The 21,629-nt window shown below is 37.4% G+C and overlaps 1 protein-coding gene across 6 annotated transcripts in view; it reads left to right on the forward strand.

Moving 5' to 3' along the window:
• Positions 1-560: 560 nt before the first annotated feature.
• MYO3A (myosin IIIA) overlaps positions 561-21,629 on the forward strand; it is a 246,003-nt gene continuing 224,934 nt past the window's right edge. For 2 of the 6 annotated variants that reach the window (XM_045465681.1, XM_045465682.1), the window contains exons 1-3: positions 564-769; positions 17,426-17,610; positions 20,195-20,329. In XM_045465681.1, the coding sequence (XP_045321637.1) occupies positions 17,443-17,610; positions 20,195-20,329 (303 nt within the window). In that variant the 5' untranslated portion in view covers positions 564-769; positions 17,426-17,442. Of the gene's footprint in view, positions 770-17,425; positions 17,611-20,194; positions 20,330-21,629 lie in introns of all 6 variants that reach the window. The other 4 variants (XM_045465686.1, XM_045465685.1, XM_045465684.1 and 1 more) reach the window with 4 other exon arrangements.

Genomic DNA, 21,629 nt, shown 5'->3' on the forward strand with positions numbered 1-21,629 from the left:
ATTGGTATCCGGGGGCAACTTCATTAGTCACTTTCCCTCTTGGTCTAAAACTGATGCTTATTTTCAGCCCGGGCCCTGCGGGTGGCATGAGCCCCACGTAGGCGGGGGGAAGTTCTCGGGGCTGGGGGGTGCGGGGGGGGAGGAACACCAAGCCTTAAAATGAAGTGAGTTTGCTCCAGGACACTGGGACTGTCTGAGCGGTTCCAGGGATCCGGGGCAACCCAAGGTGGGCGCTCTGCCCACTTCCTCCACGCCCCGGCACCAGGCGAGGGAGGCGCGCGCCGAGTCCCGGGAAGCCCCCCCGCAGCTCCCTTCGGCCGCACACGGCCCTGCGAGGAGCCGCGGCGCAGGTGGCGGGCGCACGGTGAAGACGAAGCACGTTCCCACGCCCGGGGGAGGGGAGGAAGGAGGCGCCCGCTTCCGGCCCAGGTAGCGGTCGGGGCAGCGCGGGTGCTGCTTGGAGCCCTGGGAGGGGGCGGGGCCCCCGCGGCGCTGGGGGCGGTGCTGGGGGCGGCGCCGCTTCCCGGCCACCAGTGGCGTGTGGGGCGCTCCCGGGGCGCGGAGAGTGCGAGGTTACGCCGCCCGCGCCCGCCCCGAGCCGGCCGGGAGTATTTGAGCTGGAGCGCGGAGGGGGCGTGTGGAGAACGTGCGGGGAGAACCCGAGGGGAGGTCGCGCTTCGTCCCCGCGGCCCCGGGGAGAGCTTGTGGCGGCGCCGCGTTGGGTCGGCCGCAGGGAGCTGTTGCTCGGGGATGACTTCTCTAGAAGCAGGTCTGTGGGGCTGGGGTCCCTGCAACTCTACACGCATCTGGAAAAGTTTTCTAAGGAGAGAGAAAGTGCAGACCAGAGCCTTGTGATCGCTGTTGAGAAATAGGGGAATCCTTCCAGAAATGATGTCATTTCAACTTGCTCACCAGCAACTCTGTTCTGTTCTCCAGTTTCTATCTGCACCTTGCTAAAATTTCCCTAAGACAATTTAAAACAAAACAAAAAAAAAAAATTTAAGTGATTATTTATTAGTACTAGGATGGTAATTGGATGTAAGCCTTGAAATAGCCTTTGTAATAGTGCTAAAATTTAAAAAGAGAGATTTTTGAAAATCCAAAGAATCCTCATGGGTTTCCTTTTTTCTGCTATTTTCTTGGTGATTGTAGGTGCTGTTAAAGCCTCTTAAATTTCTTTTAGAATTCACATCGACCCAGTGACTTTAGATTTGGTTTAGGCCAATACAAGAAAGGAGGTGCCTTATTGCTCCGTGTTAGTTGTAAAAATGCGAAAACTGAGGGAAAAATTATAGTCCTGTCATTCCACCCAAATGTTTGTAAGTTCAACGTCTAATTACTTTCCCCAGATCCTGGATGCTTATCCCTGTAACACCATGACTCTGTTGTGTGTCACAGGCCCAGGATCACAGCTGTAGCCTGGCCACTTTGTGTCTCCTACCTGAGCTTTATTATTCGTTACTTTCAGACTTTTCTAAAGGTAGGTGATCAAGTCGACAAGTTCTCTGGATTTGCTGGAGCCTGAGTTCCAAGTTTTGACAAATAAATCAGGGTCCATGTTATTCATGCCATATTGATTTTTATTACATTATAAAAGATCATTGTTTTCAAGTGGGAAAATTTAGAGATGTGTAAGATTTCAATGGTAACTTGTTTTTTATGAATTTATTGGTATGATGTCTAGCATGTGAAAAATTACTCTCATTTGCCTTAGTCCTTTTTGATTATTATTGGTGAGGAGAAAAAAAGCGCAAAGTGAAAGATTCAGTTTGGTGGTCTTTAATACCAGCTTGGCATATCTATTTGCGGAGAGTTTGGTCACATGGCAAAAGGGGATAGCATTGGCTTGGACATCGTTTTTCAACTGTATCTTTACAGCCTACGTTTTTTTTGTGCATATATTTGAAAAATAACTTTTATCTGTCAAATCCAAAGTATTTGAAGGTCCATGAGTTGCTACTAATAGTTTGGTGAATGAATAAATATTTGTAAATACAAATCTACTTTATATGAATGGGGATTATATAAAGTTTTGATGTAAAAATGTATCATTTTAATAACTTCTGCAATGTCCATGCTCTAAACTATTCGGTTCCAACTTTTCCTCTTCTTCCTTCCTTCCTTCCTTCTTCCTTCTCCCTTCTTCTTTCTTCCTTCTTCTTCTTCCTTCTTTCTTCTTTCTTCTTCATTTTTATAGACAAAGATCCCTTCATTAGTCTCTTCCTTAGATCTATAATTTGAAAGATTGTATCTAACAAAGCAAACTCCCTTTCCTTGGTAATGGGAAACAAACTCAGTCATCCATTACAGGGCAAATAGAAGGTTTCCATTAGACTTTCAAAATAATTCACAGAAGACCCCTTACCACACTGGGGACACATAGGGAATCAAGAACCTCAAATTGGGGAAATTAGTCTTCTGAATTGAGGTCATCTGTCCTTGAACACCAAATTTCTACCACAGCCTTTGACTTGGTCTTTTTCTTGACTCTACCATTTACCAGCATTATGACTTTAAAAACTCTTTCTAACCCTGAGTCCTCTTTTCTGAAAATGTGGATTACAGCAATGCCTTTCTGAAATGCTTTTTGTGAGTGTGAAATGACATACTGCATATAAAACTGTAACTACAGTGAGCACCTGGCATATAGCAAACAGTCAGAAAAATGCTAGCCACTGTTATTGTCCATTTTTCCTGAAGTCTGAGGATGATTACACCATGTGGTTAGACTTATGTCTATTGGCCATGTCTTTGTGACAAAAACCACAAAAACTCATGTGGAAGTCATAAGGAGATAACATAAAAGCTGAATTTGGTCTTTGGATAGGTTTATTTGGGTCAGCTCATCAATTTAAAATGACTGAATACTTTGAAACTATTTACCAATATTTTAAAATTAGTAAATTTTACATACATTCCCAGAGTCCTAGCTTTTCCTGAAAAACAATAGGGCCCGGCAAGGTGGAGTTTGCACCTGTAAGCAGCTCAAAGCAGATGTGGTTGCCCACTCTGAATGGGGCATGTGCACTCTCTACTTTGCCACAAGGCCTCCACTCCCTGCTTTCACTTCGTCCAGACCAGCTTCACTCATGTATTTCACCTCCTTTGTCCCTGCAGACATTTCAGGTTGTGATTTCTGACTCAGAAAATATCCCTTACTAATTCGAATGGGTAAATTGTGTAGCCCAAACTCTAACCCAACTTTCATCCTTAAGGAGGAGAGTAATCCTGTACAATTTATGAAGCATTTCTTCATAAAACTCACTTGGCACTTAAGCAACTCTGAGAATTAGTTCAGACATGCATTATCATTCCATTTTATAGCTGTGGACATTGAAGCTTATGGATTTGTACTAAAGCTTAGAATAGTGTTCTGATGACTTAAAGTTGTTTCGGGTTCTCACTAATGCCATTTTTTTTTCAGAGAGAGAGAGAGAGCAAGTAGGGGAGAGGGTCAGAGGGGGAGAGAGAGAGAAAGAATCTTAAGTAGGCTCCATGCTGATGTGGGGCTCGATCCCACGACCCTGGGATCATGACTTGAGCCGAAATCAAGAGCCTGATGCTCAACCGACTGAGCCACGCAGGCACCCCAGTAATGCCACTTTTAAAATATGGAGAAATTTTCTAGGAAATGAAAGCCTTTCCTTTGGTTCTAGCATTTATTCTAAGCAAGTACTTTTATCCCCATAATTACCAACTAAGAAAATGAGTAGTGGAAAGAATACATGTATGGAAGTACATAAGTAGACCTTGTTTTCTCTCTCTACAAAACATCTTTAAGCAAATGAAGGGAACAAAACATTGATTATGGCTCATTCAAAACAAACCATACATATAACTAGACAAGGTCTGTTTTAAACCATACTTTGTTTCCTATGTTTTTGGAAAGCTGAAAGAGGTATGTGTCCAGTTCTTCTGTTCTGCAGTAAGCTAGCCAGAGATTTCTGTGAGTGTGTTTTAAAGTTTTGTGAGAAAGGAGATACCTAAAACCTGTTTGGTGATTCATCCTCTTGTCTGTGTGAGGTCGTTTTATATGGCAAACTCACTTTTCTGTGGGCTTCTTTTAACCAGGAAGGCTTTATTACTTTCAGAATCATGCTAGGAGAATAATCTATAGAATAAATTCAAAGCAGGGGTAGTTCATTTGTGGGTAGAGTAACTGCATGTGATCCTGATGGTCTGTGTATGAGAGAAGGTCAAACCTGCCATGCGGAAGGTTTGAGGAAGCAGCTAGGCAAAGACAACAGGAGATCCTGCAGCAGAAAAGAGTTTACAGTGTTCTCAGACCTGTCAGAAGCCAGTGGAGGGTGAAGACACAGGAAGAGGCAAAGAAGAACTTAGGGTGAGTTTAGGGGCATCAGAAACAGCCAGATCATCCAGGGTCTAGAGGACATAGTTAGAATGTGGATTTTGAAGGATTTTTAGCAGAAAGATAATGTGGTCTGGTTTCTGTGTTGAAATCATTCTGGCTGTTGTGTGAAGATAAACGACCTACATAGCTGACCTGTTGACCGTCCAGTATGCCTCTTCTTCATAGGCAGGAGCTCCTTTTGAATCTAACTTAAACTTTATATGATGGGAGTTGAAGCAGCGGAAGCACAGCTTAGCAAAAGTGGGTGCACAAAGGGAAGGATCCTCCAAAAATGCTCTGCCGAAATATATGATGAATATTTTTTAAAGTAAGAATCAAGGTATTAACATATTGCTTGGTTCTGAGTAAAGCCATCTGCTATTCTCTTTATATATGGTATTTGGAGGTTCTAGTGTTTAATATTTATCCTAAAAGCCTAGAGTTATTGTTTCTGACCATCTCTTTAACCATGTAAGGAATTTAGGAACATTTAAATCCTATTACTACACTTTTAATTATTCATTATTGTCTGTTACTGTGTCTTACAGTCAGTGCTGGTTTAGATTTACACACATGCGTGACAATTTCTTTGTTGTTTTTGGCAATTTAGACTTTTCTTGTGGATCATTATCATTCTTGAAAGGTATCCTATAAACATGCTTTTTCTCAGGGGTCATTGTTGTTAAACCCCAATGTTTTTCGTGGAAAATATCTTTTTATTGCCTTTGGTATTGAAAGATACTTTTATGGGTACTTTTGTTTCTTTTAGATTAATAGTTATTTTCTTTCATTTGAATATATATATATATTTTGAATATATCATACTACTGTTTTCTATTGAAATATCAGCAGTCATTCCGATTGTTTGCTTCTACATGTAATGCATCTTTTCTATTTGATTGGTTTTAAGAGTTTCTCTTTGTCTTTGGTGTTCCATGGTTTTATTTTGATATGTATCTAACCGTGAATTGCTTATCTATTCTACTGGAGCTTCCTAAATTTGAGTGTTCACACCTTTCACCTCTTTAGGAAAACTCTCAGCCATTACCTGTTGCCTTTTATCCATTGTTTCTATTCTTTCTTTTTCAAATGGATTGGATGTCTGTTAGAATCAGTCAGGAAAATGGTTAATACTGGATAGTTCAACAGAGAATTTAAGATGATACTATGGTCTGAATGTTTGTATCCTCCCAGAATTCCTATGTGGGGATCCTGACCACAATGGTGAGGGTATTGGGAAGGTGGGGACTTTGGAGGTGATTAGGTCATGAAGGAAGAGCCTCACAAATGGGAGTAGTGTCCTTGTAAGGGAGACCCCAGAGAGCTGGCTCATCTGTCCCACCATGTGAGGTTACTGCAAATCGACAGTTGTCTAGACAGTGGGCCCTTACCAGACATAGGATCCACCAGCACCATGATCTTGGACTTCCCAGCCTCTAGAACTGGGAGAAATAAATGTTTGTTGTTTATAAGCCACCAATTTACGGTATTTTTGTTATAGCAGCCTGAACAGACCGACATATGAAGAACTAGTTACAAATGTTTTAGGGTATCTGAATTCCAACCAGGGGATAGTGAGGCAGTCTGTGTTTAGCAATAGCAAAAAAACTTATCGCTGCTTGGGCTGTAGGGTTGCAATAAGGAGATAGTCTTACCAGAACCCAGAAGGTGAGGCCATCTTAGAACTATGGCAGTTCTGTCCTACAGAAACAGGGACCATGGAGAGACATAGCCACTGATGGAGACACCATAAAATCCAAAGAAAGCAAAGGAGAACTATCCTGTTATCTCTTTTCCACCTATGATCCAGTCTCTTGCCTGAGACTCTCATGGATGGAATCTAGCAGAGAAAGAAGCCAATAGGACAAGAAGTGTGGAAAATACAGTTTTGAGATATCAGCTCTCCAGACTCAGGGCATGGAAGGTTATGCATGGATCTGAGAGCAAGTGGACCGTTCCATTCTCCTTTCCATAGCTTTCAATTGGCCTTTGTGGGTTTTTTTTTTTTTTTCACTTCATTTCCCTGTACTGCATCTTGAGTAATATTTTATTGTGGCAAAATGTGCTTTACATACAACTTACACTTTTAATCATTTTAAAATGTGCAGTTGAGTGACATTAAGTACATTTACGTTATTTATTGTACTATTATCACCACCATCTATCTCCAGCACTTTTTTATCTTACTAAACTAAAACACTACCCATTAAACAATAATTTCCATGCATTCCCTTTCCCCCGAACCCCTAGCAACCACAATTCTGTCTTTGAATAACTATGCTAGGTACTATATATATAAATGGAATCATGTAATATTTGCCCTTTTGTGGCTGCCTTTTTTCACTAAGCATGATGTCTTCTAGGCTAATCCATGTTGTAGCATGTGTCAAAATTTCCTTGCCTTCTAAGGCTGAATAATATTCTATTGTATGTATATGCAGCATTTTATTAATGTACGTCATCCATTGACGGACATGTTGATTGCTCTCACCTTTTAGGTATTGTAACACTGCTCTGAATATGGGTATACATGTATCTTTTAGAGAACCTGCTTTCAGTTCCTTTGAATATATACCCAGAAGTAGAATTGTTGGTAATTCTGTGTTTTGCGGGGGAACCACTATGCATTTTCCACAGCAGCCACACTATTTTACATTCCCACCAGCAATGCACAAGAGTTCCAATTGCTCCCAACCTCAACAACACTTGTTTTCTGTGTTCCTCATAATAGCCATCCTAATGGGTGTGACATACTGTCTCATTATGGTTTTTATTTGCATTTTCCTGATGATTAGTGGTGATGAGCATCACTTCATTTGCTCATTGTCTTTTGTATATCTTTTTTGGACAAATGTCTATTCCATTCCAGTCCTTTGCCTATATTTTAAATTGGATTATTTTGTTGTTGTGTTGTAGGAGTTCTTTGTATACTCTGGTTAACCTTTTATAAAATACATGACTTACAAATATTTTCTCCTAGTCTGCAGGTTGTCTTTCCACTCTGTTGATAGCGTCCTTTGATATACAAGAGTTTTTAATTTTTATGAAATCCAATTTATCTGTTTCTTCTGTTGCCCGTGTTTTGGTGTCATATCCAAGAAATCATTGCCAAATCCATTGTCATGAAGCTTTCCTCCTATATTTTCTTCTAAGTTCTAGAGTGTTAGCTCTTATGTTTAGATCTTTGATACATTTTGGGTTAATTTTTGTGTATGATTTAACATAAGGACTCAGCTTCATTTTTGGGCATATCGTTATCCAGTTTTCTCAACACTATTTGTTGAAAAGACTTTTCTTTCCCTATTGAATGGGCTTGGCAGTCTTGTTGAAAATCATTTGACCACATGTGTTTTATTTCTGGGCTAATTTATTCTGTTGGTCTGTCTTTATGCCAGTATCACACTGTTTTGATTACTGTAGCTTTGAAATAAATTTTGAAATCAGGAAGTGTGAAACCTCCAACTTTATCCTTCTTTTTAGGGTTATTTGGATTATTTGAAGTTCTTTTAGATTTCATATGTATTTTAGGATGGATCGTTTTCTTTTGGGGATTTGATAGGTAATGCAGCTGTAGATTGTTTTGGGTAGTACTGACATCTTAGTATCTTAATATGAAGTCTTGAACTTGATATTAACAAGTCTTGAACTTGATATTAACATCCCATATGAACACAGGATGTCTTTACATTTCTTTGTGTCTGGTGTAATTTCTTTCAGCAGTGTTTTGTAGTTTTCACTGTACAGGTCTCTTGCCTCCCTGGTTAAACTTATTCTTAAGTATTTTATTCTTTTTAATGCTATTGTAAATAGAATTGTTTTCTTAACTTCCTTCTCAGATTCATTGTTAGTATATAGAAATGAAACTGATTTTTGATGCTGATTGTGCATCCCACAACTTTTCTGAATCCATTGATTGATTAGTTCTAACAGTCTGTTTTGTGGCTTCTTTAGGGTTTTCTATGTATAAAATCAAGTCATCTGTGAATAGAGATAGTTTTATTCTTCCCCTCCAATTTGAATGTCTTTATTTATTTATTTATTTATTTATTTATTTTTTACTGCTTGCTCTGGCTACAACTTTCAGTACTATGTTGAATAGAAATGACAAAAGTAGGCATCCTTGCCTCTTCCTGTTCTTAGAGGAAAGGCTTTTAGTCTTTCACCAATAAGTGTGATGTTAGCTGTGGGTTTTTCATGTATGTCCTTTCTTATGTCCAGGTAGTTTCCTTCTATTCTTAGTTGGAGGGTTTTTGTTTTTGTTTTTAAGTCTTGAACAGGTATTGAATTTCTTAAAGCATTTCTGCATCAATTTAAATTATCATTTTTTTATTCATCATTTTGTTAATGCCATGTATTACATTGATTGATTTTTATATATTGAACCTTTCTTGCATTCCAGGAATAAATCCCACTTGGTCATTGTACATGACCCTTTCCATATGCTGTTGAGACCCTTTGAATATGTTGTTGAATTCAGGGTGGTGGTATTTTATTTGAAGTTTTTTGTATCAATCTTTATTGGGATATTGGTCTGCAGTTTTGTTTTGTTTTTTTTTCAACGTTTATTTATTTTGGGGACAGAGAGAGACAGAGCATGAACGGGGGAGGGGCAGAGAGAGAGGGAGACACAGAATCGGAAACAGGCTCCAGGCTCTGAGCCATCAGCCCAGAGCCTGACGCGGGGCTCGAACTCACGGACCGCGAGATCGTGACCTGGATGAAGTTGGACGCTTAACCGACTGCGCCACCCAGGCGCCCCTGCAGTTTTTTTTATAGTGTCTTTGTCTGGCTTTTGTGTCAGGGTAATGCTAACCTCATAGAATGAATTAGGCACTATTCACACTTCTTAAATGTTTTGGAAGAGTTTAAGAATTCTTAGTACTTATTAAGAGGTTAAGGTGTTAATTTTTGTTTAAGGTGTTAATTTTTCTTTAATGTTTGGTAGAATTCACCAGTGAAGCTATCTGGTCTTGGGCTTCTTTTGTTGCTGTTGAGAGGTTTTTGGTTACTGACTCAATTTCCTTACTAGTTATGGACCTATTCAGATTTTTAATTTTTTCATGGTTCAGTCTTGGTAGGTTGTGTGTTTCTAAGAATTTGTCCATTTTATCTAGTGTATTCATTGTGTGGGCATATAATTGTTCCTAGTTTAATTCTTTCTATTTTAATGAAATCAGTAGTAATGCTTCCTCTTTCATTTCTAGTTTTGGTTATTTGTGTGTTCTCCATCTTTTTTTCTAAGTCAGTCTGAATAAAGGTTTGTCAATTTTGTTTATCTCTTTGAAGAACAAACTCTTGGTTTTATTGATTTTCTCTATTGTTTTCTGTTTTCTACTTTGTTTATTGCTACTCCAGTATTTATAATTTTCTTTTATTACTTTTGGTTTTAATTTGTTCCTCTTTCTCTAATTCTAGTTTTAGGGTATAAAACTAGGATTTGAGATTTTTCTTCTTTTTTAACATAAGCTTTATAGCAATAAATTTACCTCTTACCTATGCTTTCACTTCATCCCTTAAGTTTTGCTATGTTGTATTTTTATTTGCTTCAAGATATTTTCTAATTTTTCTTGTGATGTTTTTAGAGTGAAATATTATTTTTTATTTTTATTTTTTGATTTATTTTTTTAACATAATTTATTGTCCAATTGGCTAACATACAGTGTGTACCATGTGCTCTGGGTTTTGGGGGTAGATTCCCATGATTCATCGCTTACATACAACACCCAGTGCTCATCCCAACAAGTGCCCTCCTCAATGCCCATCACCCATTTTCCCCTCTCCCCCACCCCACCATCAACCCTCAGTTTTCTGTATTTAAGAGTCTCTTATGGTTTGCCTCCCTCCCTCTCTGTTTGTAACTATTTTTTTCCCCTTCCCTTCCCCCATGGTCTTCTGTTAAGTTTCTCAAGTTCCACATATGAGTGAAAACATGTGATATCTGTCTTTGTTTGACCGACTTATTTCACTTAGCATAATACCCTCCAGTTCCATCCACATTACCGCAAATGGCAGGATTTCGTTCTTTCTCGTTGCCATATCTTGTGATTTTTTTGTCAGACTCATTTGTTGTTTGATAGTGTGTTGTTTAATTTCCACATGTATGCGTATCTTCCAATTTTTCTTTTGCTGTTGATTTCTAGTTTCATTATGTTCTTTTTAAAAAATTTTTTAGTGTTTAATTATTTTTGAGAGAGAGGCAGAATACAAAGGGGCAGGAGGGGCAGAGAGACAGAAGGAAACACAGAATCTGAAGCAGGGTCCAGGCTTCGAGCTGTCAGCACAGAGCCCAACGCAGGGCTTGAACTCATGAACTGTGAGATCATGACCTGAGCTGAAGTCAGATGCTTAACCAACTGAGCCACCCAGGCACCCCTCATTATGTTCTTATTGAAAAAGATATTTTGTATGTTTTTAGTCTTTTGAATTTTATTAAGACTCATTTTGTGGCCTAACATATGGTTTATCTTGAAGAGTGTTGCATATACACTTCAGAAAAAGTGTATTCTGCTGTTGTTAGATGAAGCATTCTGTATGTATCCATTCTGTATGTTTTATCCATTACTGAAGGTGGGGTATTAAAGTTTCCTGGTATTATTGTAGAGCTATTTATTTCTCCCTTCAATTATGTCAATGTTTGCTTCATATATTTTGGAGCTCTGATGTTTTGTGCATATATATTTATAATTGTTATATCTTCTTGGTGAGTTGATCCTTTTGTCATTATAGTATCCTTCATTTCAACCTGAAGGACTCCTTTTAGCAGATTTTGTAGGACAGATCTAGTGGTAATGAACTCCCTCAGCTTTTGTTTATTTGGGGAAGTGTTAATTTCTCCTTCATTTTTTGAAGGGCAGTTTTGCTGGATATAAAATTCTCAGTTGACAGGTTTTTCTTTCAACACATTAACTATATCATGCTACTGCCTCTGACTTACAAGGTTTCTGGTGGGAAATCTTATTGAGGATCCTTTGTAAATGATGAGTTGCTTTTCTCTTATTGTTTTCATGATTCCTTGTCTTTGTCTTTTGAGTCCTTCATTATAATGTCTCAGTGTGGGTTTCTTTGGATTTATCCTTGCAATTTGTTGGGCCTATTGGGTTTGTAGACCCTTCTATGTGGATTTGTGTGTCTCTCCTTTCCTTAAATTTATGATGTTTTCAGCCATTATTTCTTCAAATAATCTTTTGCCTCATTCTCTTTCTTCTTCTTCTAGAACTCATAATACTTTTATTGGTCCTCTTGATGGTATCTCATAAGTCCCTTAGGCTCTGTTCATTTTTCTTTTTTTTCCCCTTGTTGTTGTTGTTGTTGTTGTTGTTGTTGTTGTTATTATTTTAGAGAGGAGGTTCAGAGGAAGAGAGAGAGAGTGAGAATTTTAACCAAGTTCCACACTTGGCACAGAGCTCAACGTGGGGCTCAAACTTATGACTGTCAGATCATGACCTGAGCCAAAGTCAAGAGTTGGATACTCAACAGAGTCATCCAGGCACCCCTGTTCATTTTTCTTCATTCTTTTTTCTTTTTGTTTTTCAGACTTGATAATTTCAAATGACTTGTTTTTATTTCATTGGCTGATTTTCTGCTGCCTGTTCAAGTCTGCTATTAAACCCCTCTAGGGAATTTTTCAATTCAGTTATTTTTTATATCCAGAATTTCTGTTTGGTTCTTTTTTTTTTTTTTTTAACATAATTTGTATCTCTTTGTAGGTACTCTATATCTGTTCTCTGAAAAAAAAATGCACAGGATGACTTTATTTCTTTGTTTCTTTCTTTAATATTTGATAGAATTCATTGCTAAAATCATCTGAAAATTTTCTAGTTACTGTGTTCTATTCATTTCAATCAGTGTTCAACAAATCCTTATAGAGTACATCCTTTGTGCTAGTCATGGTTTTAGAGTCTTTGGGATATATCAGTAAACAACCTGGATAAAATTTCAGTGCTCATGGGCTTATATTCTAGGAGTATAGAAAAGCAATAAATAAAACATACTAAATAGGAAATGATATAGTGTGAAAAGAAGTAACAAGTGTTATGAGAATAGAGCAGAGAAGGTGGGACCAGGAATTTGGAGGTAGGATGGAGTGGAGGAAGGCAGGTTGGCATTTTAAACAGGATGGTTAGAGTAGGGCTTATTGAGAAAGTGATGGCTGATGCAAGAATTAAAGGAAGTGATGGAGTAGGCAATGTGGATATCTGGAGAAAGAGCATTCCAGGCAGAGGGAAGACACAGCCCAAGGGGACATTATCCTGCTGTGTTTTAGAATGAGAATGAGGGCAGTTTGGTTATTTTAGTAAATAAGAATGAAGCGCAGATTTACAAAAGCAGTCAAGGGGTGCTTGGGTGGCTCAGTCAGTTGAGTGTCCAACTTCAACTCAGGTCCTGAACTTGTGGTTCGTGAGTTCGAGCCCCGCGTCAGGCTCTGTGCTGATAGTTTAGAGCCTGGAGCCTGTGTCAGATTCTGTGCCTCCTTGTCCCTCTGTTCCTCCCCTGCTCACAGTCCGTCTCTCTGTCTTTCAAAAATAAAGATTAAAAAAAATTTTTTTAAAGCAGTTAGAGTAAGTATTGAGATGAATGTTAAGATCCCGAAGTGAGATACCTTTTTCATTGTATTATGGTCTTTTTTCTATCATGAAAAAAAAAAAAAAACAAACACGAAAACTCAGCAGCTCAATATACAATAAGTCAATTCAAAAGGATTATTCTTCATTTTTAAAATGTGGCTCTTAAAATAGAATAGTATCTTTTGGAATTATGGTAAATACATATGTCAAAATATAGTAAGTATATATGCCAAAAATATTTAGCATATATGATCATTTAATTGAGAAATTAGTTTTTGTTTTATGAGCTAGAGAATTATTTTTTATTCTATGAGTGCTAAAGGACTAGAAAAAAAGATGAACATTCATAGTTATGTAGAATACAATCTATTGTAATTATTAAATAATTAATTTTTAACTGACATTTTATTTTTAAATAATAACCTTTCACGTAGTGGGAGAAGTATGGCTTAAGATTCAGAAGACTTGCTTCTATCCTAAGTTTTTTAATTCTTTTTTTCCTTTCTTTATTTTAATGTTTATTTATTTATTGAGAGAGTGTGTGTGTGTGTGTATGCATGCACATGTGCTCATTTGGAGGGAGAGGGAGAGAGAGAGGAGAGAAAGAATCCTAAACAGCCTCCATGCTATCAGTGTAGAGCCTGACATGGGCTCAATCTCACAAACCATGAGATCATGACCTGAGTTAAGAATCAGATGCTTAAGCCAGTGAGCCACCTATTCACCCCTACGTTCTTCAAAGTTTAATTTTGAGAAAGTCATTTTAGGCTTCATTTTACCTACTTGTTGAGAATTTTGTTTGTTTTAAATGAGATTTGACTAGCTGCATTCTGTTTCCAAAACACTTGTGCTTTTGTTATTCTGTGATTATTGTTTTATATTATAATAATGCACTGCTTTAAATGTTTATCTTACTTAGAACTGTTAAAGAGGATATTATATTTTGGACAAACTTCAGTCATGTTTAATGTCCAACTCCAATACTGCTCATTTTCTGTATCTCTTCATGATCACTTCATAATTTCTTCTTCACCTGGGCTTCTATAACACTTTATGGTTATTTCTGTTATCTGTCACTTTTCATAATATTACTTACATGTATCTATCTATGGGTTGTCTATCTTTGTATCCTCAAGACACTAAAATACTTTGCACACATTGGGTGTTCAGCCATTCTTAGTTGAATTCTGATGCCTGTATATTTAAATATGAATAGTTATGGGGCACCTGGGTGGCTCAGTTGGTTAAGCATCTGACTCTTGATATTTGGCTCAGGCCATGATCTCAGGGTTGTGGAACCAAGCCCCATGTCAGGCTCCAAGCTGAGCGTGGGGCCTGCTTGAGATATTCTCTCTCTCTCTCTCTCTCTCTCTCTCTCTCTCCTCTCTCTCTCTCTCTCTGTCCCTCCCTCCCTCTCCCTCTCCCTCTCCCTCTCCCTCTCCCTCTCCCTTTCCCTCCCTCTCCCCCCTCCCCCTCCCTCTGCCATCTCCCCCACACGCATGGTCTACCTCTCTTAAATAAATAAATAAATAAATAAATAAATAAATAAATGCCAGTAGTTAATTCCTAATAATTAACGTAGCAGAAAGTAAAGTTGTGTTCAATAACATTACCACTTGAGAGGTAGTATTCCATGTAATGAATGTTTCTTGTGATTGAAAACGCTTATTTCAGGTATTTAATAAGATTTAATATGGTCTTTTGGTCTTTTACACTATATGGATGGCATAAATGCTTATTTGCATGACTCAAGTACATAGATGGAAGAAGTAATCTTGTCACTGATTGTGCAATCACTAAAGTGGATGATTATTACTGATTACCTCCTACTTGTTCTGTTGCATTTTGGATCAAAGGCACAAATTTCATAAAATTAAATGTTCTATGAACTATTCATAAGTGTATTTTTATGTAGTAATGTAATTTTTAGCAGACATTCATAGCCATTTACTAGATGATGTGCCCTTAAGTATAATGAATCAGAATATGATCCTTATTTTAGTGAGATTTTCAAATTCTTTTCAGCTCTCCCTCATTCTTATTTTTCTCCCTCATTTAAAAAACTTCTTTTGAAGAGCCATATTGATTAGTTTATTCAACAGCTGTATATTTAACATCTACTACATGCCAGGAACAGAGTTAGGCATTATTAGATTTGGATGTGAACATGACAGATAAGGTCTGTGTTGTCAAAATTAACAGGTAAACAACAAAATGTTTGCCCATTTTCCCAAATTTACTAATTGCCTCCCATGTGCTAGGCATCATTCTGGAAACTGCACATACAGTAGTTAAAAGAGCAAAGTCTATACCCTTTTGTAGCTTGCATTCTAAAGGAGAAATGGGGAAATATGTGGGGAAAGCTACCTTTATGTAGGTTGTTCAAGAAAAGCCTTTCTAAGAAAGTGATGTTTGAGCCAAGATCTGAAGGCTGAGAAGGAACTGAAGTAAAAGACTAATTGAGGCAAAAGAGCAAAATTGATTATACTGAGAATGAACTCCTGTTTTATGCACATTAGTTTAGTTTTCAAGATGAGAAAGTTAAGGAGTTTATTATTGCTTTCATCTTTTCAATAATTATTAAGTAAGGGCATCAGCTGGGAAGTTTTGTGAGAGGGGATAGAGAACAAAGAGGAACAATCTGAGGAGAGAAAAGTGTGAGAAGAGAGATCGTTGTGAAATAATCCCTCCAGAGAGCAAGGAACAGACAAACCAGGGAAGCGCATAGGACTTCTGGGCAGTGTCGACGGTCTACTTGTAGGTTTTTTCATCCTGAATTTGAAGTGAAACTAGCATTATGGTTGTGTGGTTTTCTCCAGCTGTAGGCACAGGTGTGAAGAAATGTAAGGTTTAACCAGAGCTGTTTTGTGGTTTTTTGTTTTTTGCTTGTTTTTTTTGTTTTGTTTGTTTTTTACCCTGGGAGACTCATGGTGGAGAAAGAGGAACAAGAGGGGGTTTGCAAGGAGATCATAATAACTCAAGCTATAGAATTTATGCCGGGGAAGAAGAAAATGAAGAAAGAATGAAGACTGAATATGGTTGATGGCTATAAAGAAAGTGAGAACTCAATGGATTGGTGGTGTGGCAGAGGTTGAACATTGTAGTTAGACTAGTGTATTTCATGAGCCAACATTATTACGTAGTATTAATACCTATTTATTAACAGATGTGTTTCTATGTGTATGCATACACATACAAGCACAACTGCAGTCAACTTTTGTTTTATATTTAATGTTTATTTATTTTGAGAGAGGGAGGGAGAGAGAGAGAAGGGCAGAGAGAGAGGGAGAGAATCCCAAGAGGCTCTGTGCTGTTAGCACATAGCCTGACGTGGGCTTGAACTCACAAACCATGAAATCATGACCTGAGCCTGAATCACAAGCTGGATGCTTAACTGACCCAAGCCACCCAAGTGCCCCTGCAGTCAACTTTTTGTCATTGAAAAAAGTGAGGTTTTGCATAGATAATTGAAAAAATGTGAGGCCCCCAGAAGTTTGGGACCTATTTCTGTTACTTTTTTTTTTAATAATTTTATACAAATGGTTGAATGTAATATAGGGAGAGTATAGGAGGTTGAAAATACCACTGGGAAGTCAGAAAACCTGAGATCTTATTTCACATTACATATAACATCACCTTTGTAAAGTCACCTGGATTCATTGGCCATAGTGTCCTAATTATTTCAGCACTGTTCCAGGTATTGGGCATATCATGCTACCTGATAAACATGGGTAAAATGCTATGCAAGTACAGAGGTGGGGCATCAACCCAAATGGGATGGAGAGTGGTCACATTCAGAGGAAATGACATCAAGCCAAGATCTGAAAGATAAGTAGGTGTTGGAATTTAGTAAAGAAACCACAGGCAGAAGTGGAAGGGATTAGTGTATGTTAAAATCCTTAAGCAAGGAAAAAAAAAATGACCTTAAGGATCCTGAGTGGCCGGTTTGTAGTGACTGAGAGAAGAGTTGAGACATGAGGCTAGAACATTAAGCAAGGACCGACCATATTTTAAAGAACCTGGTAAGTTAATGTTAAAGAAATTTCATGCTAAAAGTAATATGAGGGGACCCATTATTGGGTTTTACATACAGGAGGGGTATAAGACATGATCACTTTAAAGTGTGGGATTTGCCTTGATGATGTTGAATCTTTATCTTTGTGGTTAATTCTAAATTAATTTCATTCACTGTACTAATACCTGAGTATAAAGCAGCACATCAAAGTGATTTAAATATTTTGTTTCTTATTTTAATATGAAAAGAATTAAGAGCAATTAATATGGGACTATATTAAACAGAAATAAAGCCTTGTTTACAAAGCATTATTACTCTTAGTAATCTTTTTGCAAAAAGAATTGAAATTAAAATTTTCTATAATTCTGAATACATTTGGTTACAGCTGTATATTTTCCATCATATTAGTGAAGTGTTAGATAATTTCCCTTGAGTTTATGTTGCCATTTAATATCCCCAATGAGATGTACCTGAAACTGTACTTTTTCTCTCCAGTGATTTAAACTTGTGAGATGCTTCCATTAACTGGAAAAACAATCATCTTTGATAACTTTCCCGATCCTTCTGATACATGGGAAATCATTGAAACGATCGGCAAAGGAACTTACGGGAAAGTTTTTAAAGTGTTAAATAAGAAAAATGGCCAAAAAGCAGCAGTGAAAATTCTGGATCCGATTCATGTATGTCACATTGTTGTTGTCTCCTCCCCCTCCCCCTCTTCCTCCTCCTCCTCCTCCTCCTCCTCCTCCTCCTCCTCCTCCTTCTTCTCCTAATTAACTTTGTTTTTATTTGTATTAAGCAGTTAAAAAATCTGTAAATATCTTGATTTGCCACAATGTCAGTTACAGTAGAAGAAAATGTGAAAAAAAATCTGTTAGGTTTTTCTTATTTATATGCTTAACATATACAATAGGGACCAAATACAAATAAGTAAATAGATAAATACAGGTCTCAACAGCTCAACAGTTAAGTCAATGTTATTTTAGATTTCAAAAAATTGTGAGAACACAGACTCGGGTCTAGAGGTAATTCTAAAATGTCATCTTTGCCATATCTCTTTTTCTTCCTATATTTATTTAGGCTTCAGGCAGAATATCTCTTAAGCTAAACGAGAAATATTTTATTTTAAATTATATTTCTTTCAGAGATGGGAAATTTATTTTCAGGTTTGCTGAAATGTTTCCAAAGCAAAAATGGTACTCACTTATAATCAGGGTGGGTTACCTTGTAAAGAACTGATAATGTGGGTGGAGTCCTTATGGCCTTTTAAGTGATCCCCCAGTAGGGTCCTCTTCTGCTGTTTTTGGAATGGCAGTTGTGATAAGGGAAACTTCCAAGCCTTTTTTTGGGGGGGGGGGGGCTTTCAGAGCATGAAGAAACTGATGAGACTTTTTTTTCCCCCTGAGAATGAGAACTGGCTATTTTGTAACATTTTCAGCTCCTGGGAAACATGTAGCTCTCCCGTAGCACCTTGGGTGAGCCACCATGAGCTCAGTGATCACATAATCCCCAAACTTCTATTGAGAGCAGTTTCTTTAGTTACTTGACTCTTGCACAGGTGATGGAGTGTGACATGACAGAAATGATGTGATGTGTGTGAGAAGGACAGGACTCCTGGTCCTTGTCACAGCTCTTATACTAACAAACTGTAGGACCCTGCAAAAGGTCTCTGGGCCTCTGTGCATCTTAGGGTTGCTCTTTCTTTTTGGATTGTTTATTTCTACTAAACCCATTATAACTACAGTGTTTCATATTATTTTGAGGAGAGGGGAGGGAGAGTGGGGGTTTATTTTCAGCAAGAAATTAGATACACTGGAGGGGAAAAAAAAAGAACTATGCCTGGGCTTTACTGATGCTGAATGTTTTCATATTCTCTAATGGAAAGTTCTTATAATTTAAACTGAAGGAGGAGAGACACAAATTAAGCTGTACCAAAGTAACTGTAACTCTCTCCTCTGGTCTACATAATTATGGTTTAGGGTCATGGTGGTAAGGGGAAGGGCTCTGGCCAGATCCCGTGTCTGGCCCTGTAACCAGTGTCTCTTCTTTTCTTCTACTCCTTAGTGGAGAAGAACAAATGAATTATGAATACAGATAGCCATTATCCTTTTATAATTCATGTTTTGTATACTGTGAACCTTAAAAATCATCTTTTGTCCCGTTGCTTTAATGAAATATATATTGATTTCGTGAGATTTGTTCTTTTGCTGCCTTTATTCTTGTATAGTACATATATGTTATTCTGAGAATTATTTATTTCCTCTTCATTCATCATGTCAGAAGTCAAATAAAAAAGATTTATAACCAAGAGATTATAATCTTAATAAAATAAATTTAAATGCGTCTGAGCATTTTACAGAGTGGCTTTTTTATTAAAAGAGTCTTCCTATTATGAATTTTGATAAAGTAAGTGTCTATCCAAGAAAGGGGTAAAATGAACAGGATTAGAAGGTCATAGGCATTAGACTTGCAGTCTCATTCTGGATCTTACACTAACCAGCTCTGTGACCAACTTCTCTGAGCTTTAGTTTCTTTTTCTAAAATTAGAGCTCTGGTCTAAAATTCTTTGCAGCTCTGTGATTACATGATTTTGTAAGAAAACAACGTGGATGCTAAGTATTACTATAAAAACAGTAGTAGAAGGGTTTCTCTTATTACTACTCTGAGTTGTTTCATGTTTTGTGGTTTTCTAAAAGCATGACTTTAAGTGGTTATCTTGCATTTTTGCTGACAGGATAGCAATGTATTCTACTTCTGGCAAATGGGCCTTTACCTAACTTAAGGCTATGTGCCATCTTATATATGTAGGAATTTATTGCTTATATGACTAGTTTTTGAAAGCTTCTAAATATCCTATATTTCAAAGAAACAAATGAACCAGCTAAAAGTATTTATTTCAAATCAGTGACTTCAAAACAGTGGCCACTAAAACAATGTTAACACTGCAAAGAAAGGAGTATCTTTTGGAATCTCCATGTGTGTTTCTTTCTAACTACATACAAAAATAGTCTTTTATTTGTCCCTTTGTAACTCAAGGAAATTAACATAATTAGAGATGTATTTGATTAGCAGGAAAATCACAATCTCTCCCCTTAAATAATGGCATCAGAAATTTCAATGCCTACTACTGAGCATAATAAAACCTATTATTATAACCTTGCTTTGACAAAATTAAATTCTCTATTTGGTGGTCTACAGTATGTGCCTCTTTGACATAATTCATGTTTTTCTCATGGTTTTCTTTTTATGACCTTTTGAAACTAGGACATTGATGAAGAGATTGAAGCAGAGTATAACATCTTAAAAACGCTTTCTGACCACCCTAATGTGGTCAGATTCTACGGGATGTACTTTAAGAAGGATAAAATAAGTGGAGATAAGCTGTGGTTGGTTCTTGAGGTAAGTGTTTCAACATTATTCTATGTGTAGAAATTTACAGTGTGGTCTTGGAATGACTGAACGTTTGTGTAACATCAATACCATAAAACCATGGTTCCTTTAGTATGTTCCTGACTGGTCATAGACTCAATAGAATGTTGTGCCCCATTCTGGCCCTGTGGCTTTCAGACACAAGAGGAAATTAAAGAAAAGCCCTAAAGGCTATTAAAGACTAAAAGGAGACATCTCCACGATGAAAGACTCAATAAGCAAGAATTATTTTCCTTGCAGAAGAACAAGCTTAAAGGGACTTCATTATAATACTTATTTATTCATCTGCATTTTGCTCGGCTAACACGCGACTGAGGCTCTGTGCCAGGTGCTGGATATAATAGAAAATTAATGTAAGTGAGGCTTCATTAGACAAAAATGGTAAGCTGTGAGGTTTTTTTCTGTCCTCATTGAATACTAATGATATAAACTACAGAACCAGGTATTTACATTTATGGAGTAAAAACCTTATTAGAAATGGTATTGAATGCTGAATAAGTTGCCAAAGGGAAGCTGTAGAGTCTCCCGAGAGTATGTTTGGACAATTCTATCTAATGCAGAAATACTAGAAGGTGCTCTCTTAAGGGAACTGCCAGTCCCAGAAGAATGTAGTTTTTCTCATTTTCATTGAATACGATTGAAGTGAGGTAATCATTAATTCTAATAAAATTCATAAGCATTTTTATTTTTTGAACAAAATTTTTAATGTTTATTTATTTTTGATAGAACACAAGGTGGGGGGAGGAGAAGAGAGAGAGGGAGACACAGAATCCGAAGCAGGCTCCAGGCTCCGAGCTGTCAGCACGGAGCCCGACGTGGGGCTCGAACCCACAGGCAGTGAGATCATGGCCTGAGCTGAAGTCGGATGCTTAACCGACTAAGCCACCAAGCATCCCTTCATAAGTGTTTTTAATAGTTGGTTTTATCAAACTCAGGACTGGTAAAACCTTTACTGGATCACTGTAGTAGCATGCATTTATTGTGTTCATTATGATTTTATTAGCGTTTGATTACTGTATTTCTTTCAGAATGTTCTGTTGGTTTTTCTGCAGACATACGTGTAAATTGTATTGTTTTCATACTTTATATTTTTTCTATTCTTTAAATGATTTTTTAATGATTTGAAATAAATGATCATTGTAAAAAATACTTGAAACTATAAAAAGAACATTATGTACGTTAACATTTAACATATTTCCTTCATCTTTTTGTCTGTGTTTCAAATGATTGGCAATATTATTATGAAGTTATCCTACTTTTTTCAAATATA

Source organism: Leopardus geoffroyi, chromosome B4 (assembly GCF_018350155.1).
Source record: "Leopardus geoffroyi isolate Oge1 chromosome B4, O.geoffroyi_Oge1_pat1.0, whole genome shotgun sequence".
Lineage (NCBI taxonomy): Eukaryota > Metazoa > Chordata > Mammalia > Carnivora > Felidae > Leopardus > Leopardus geoffroyi.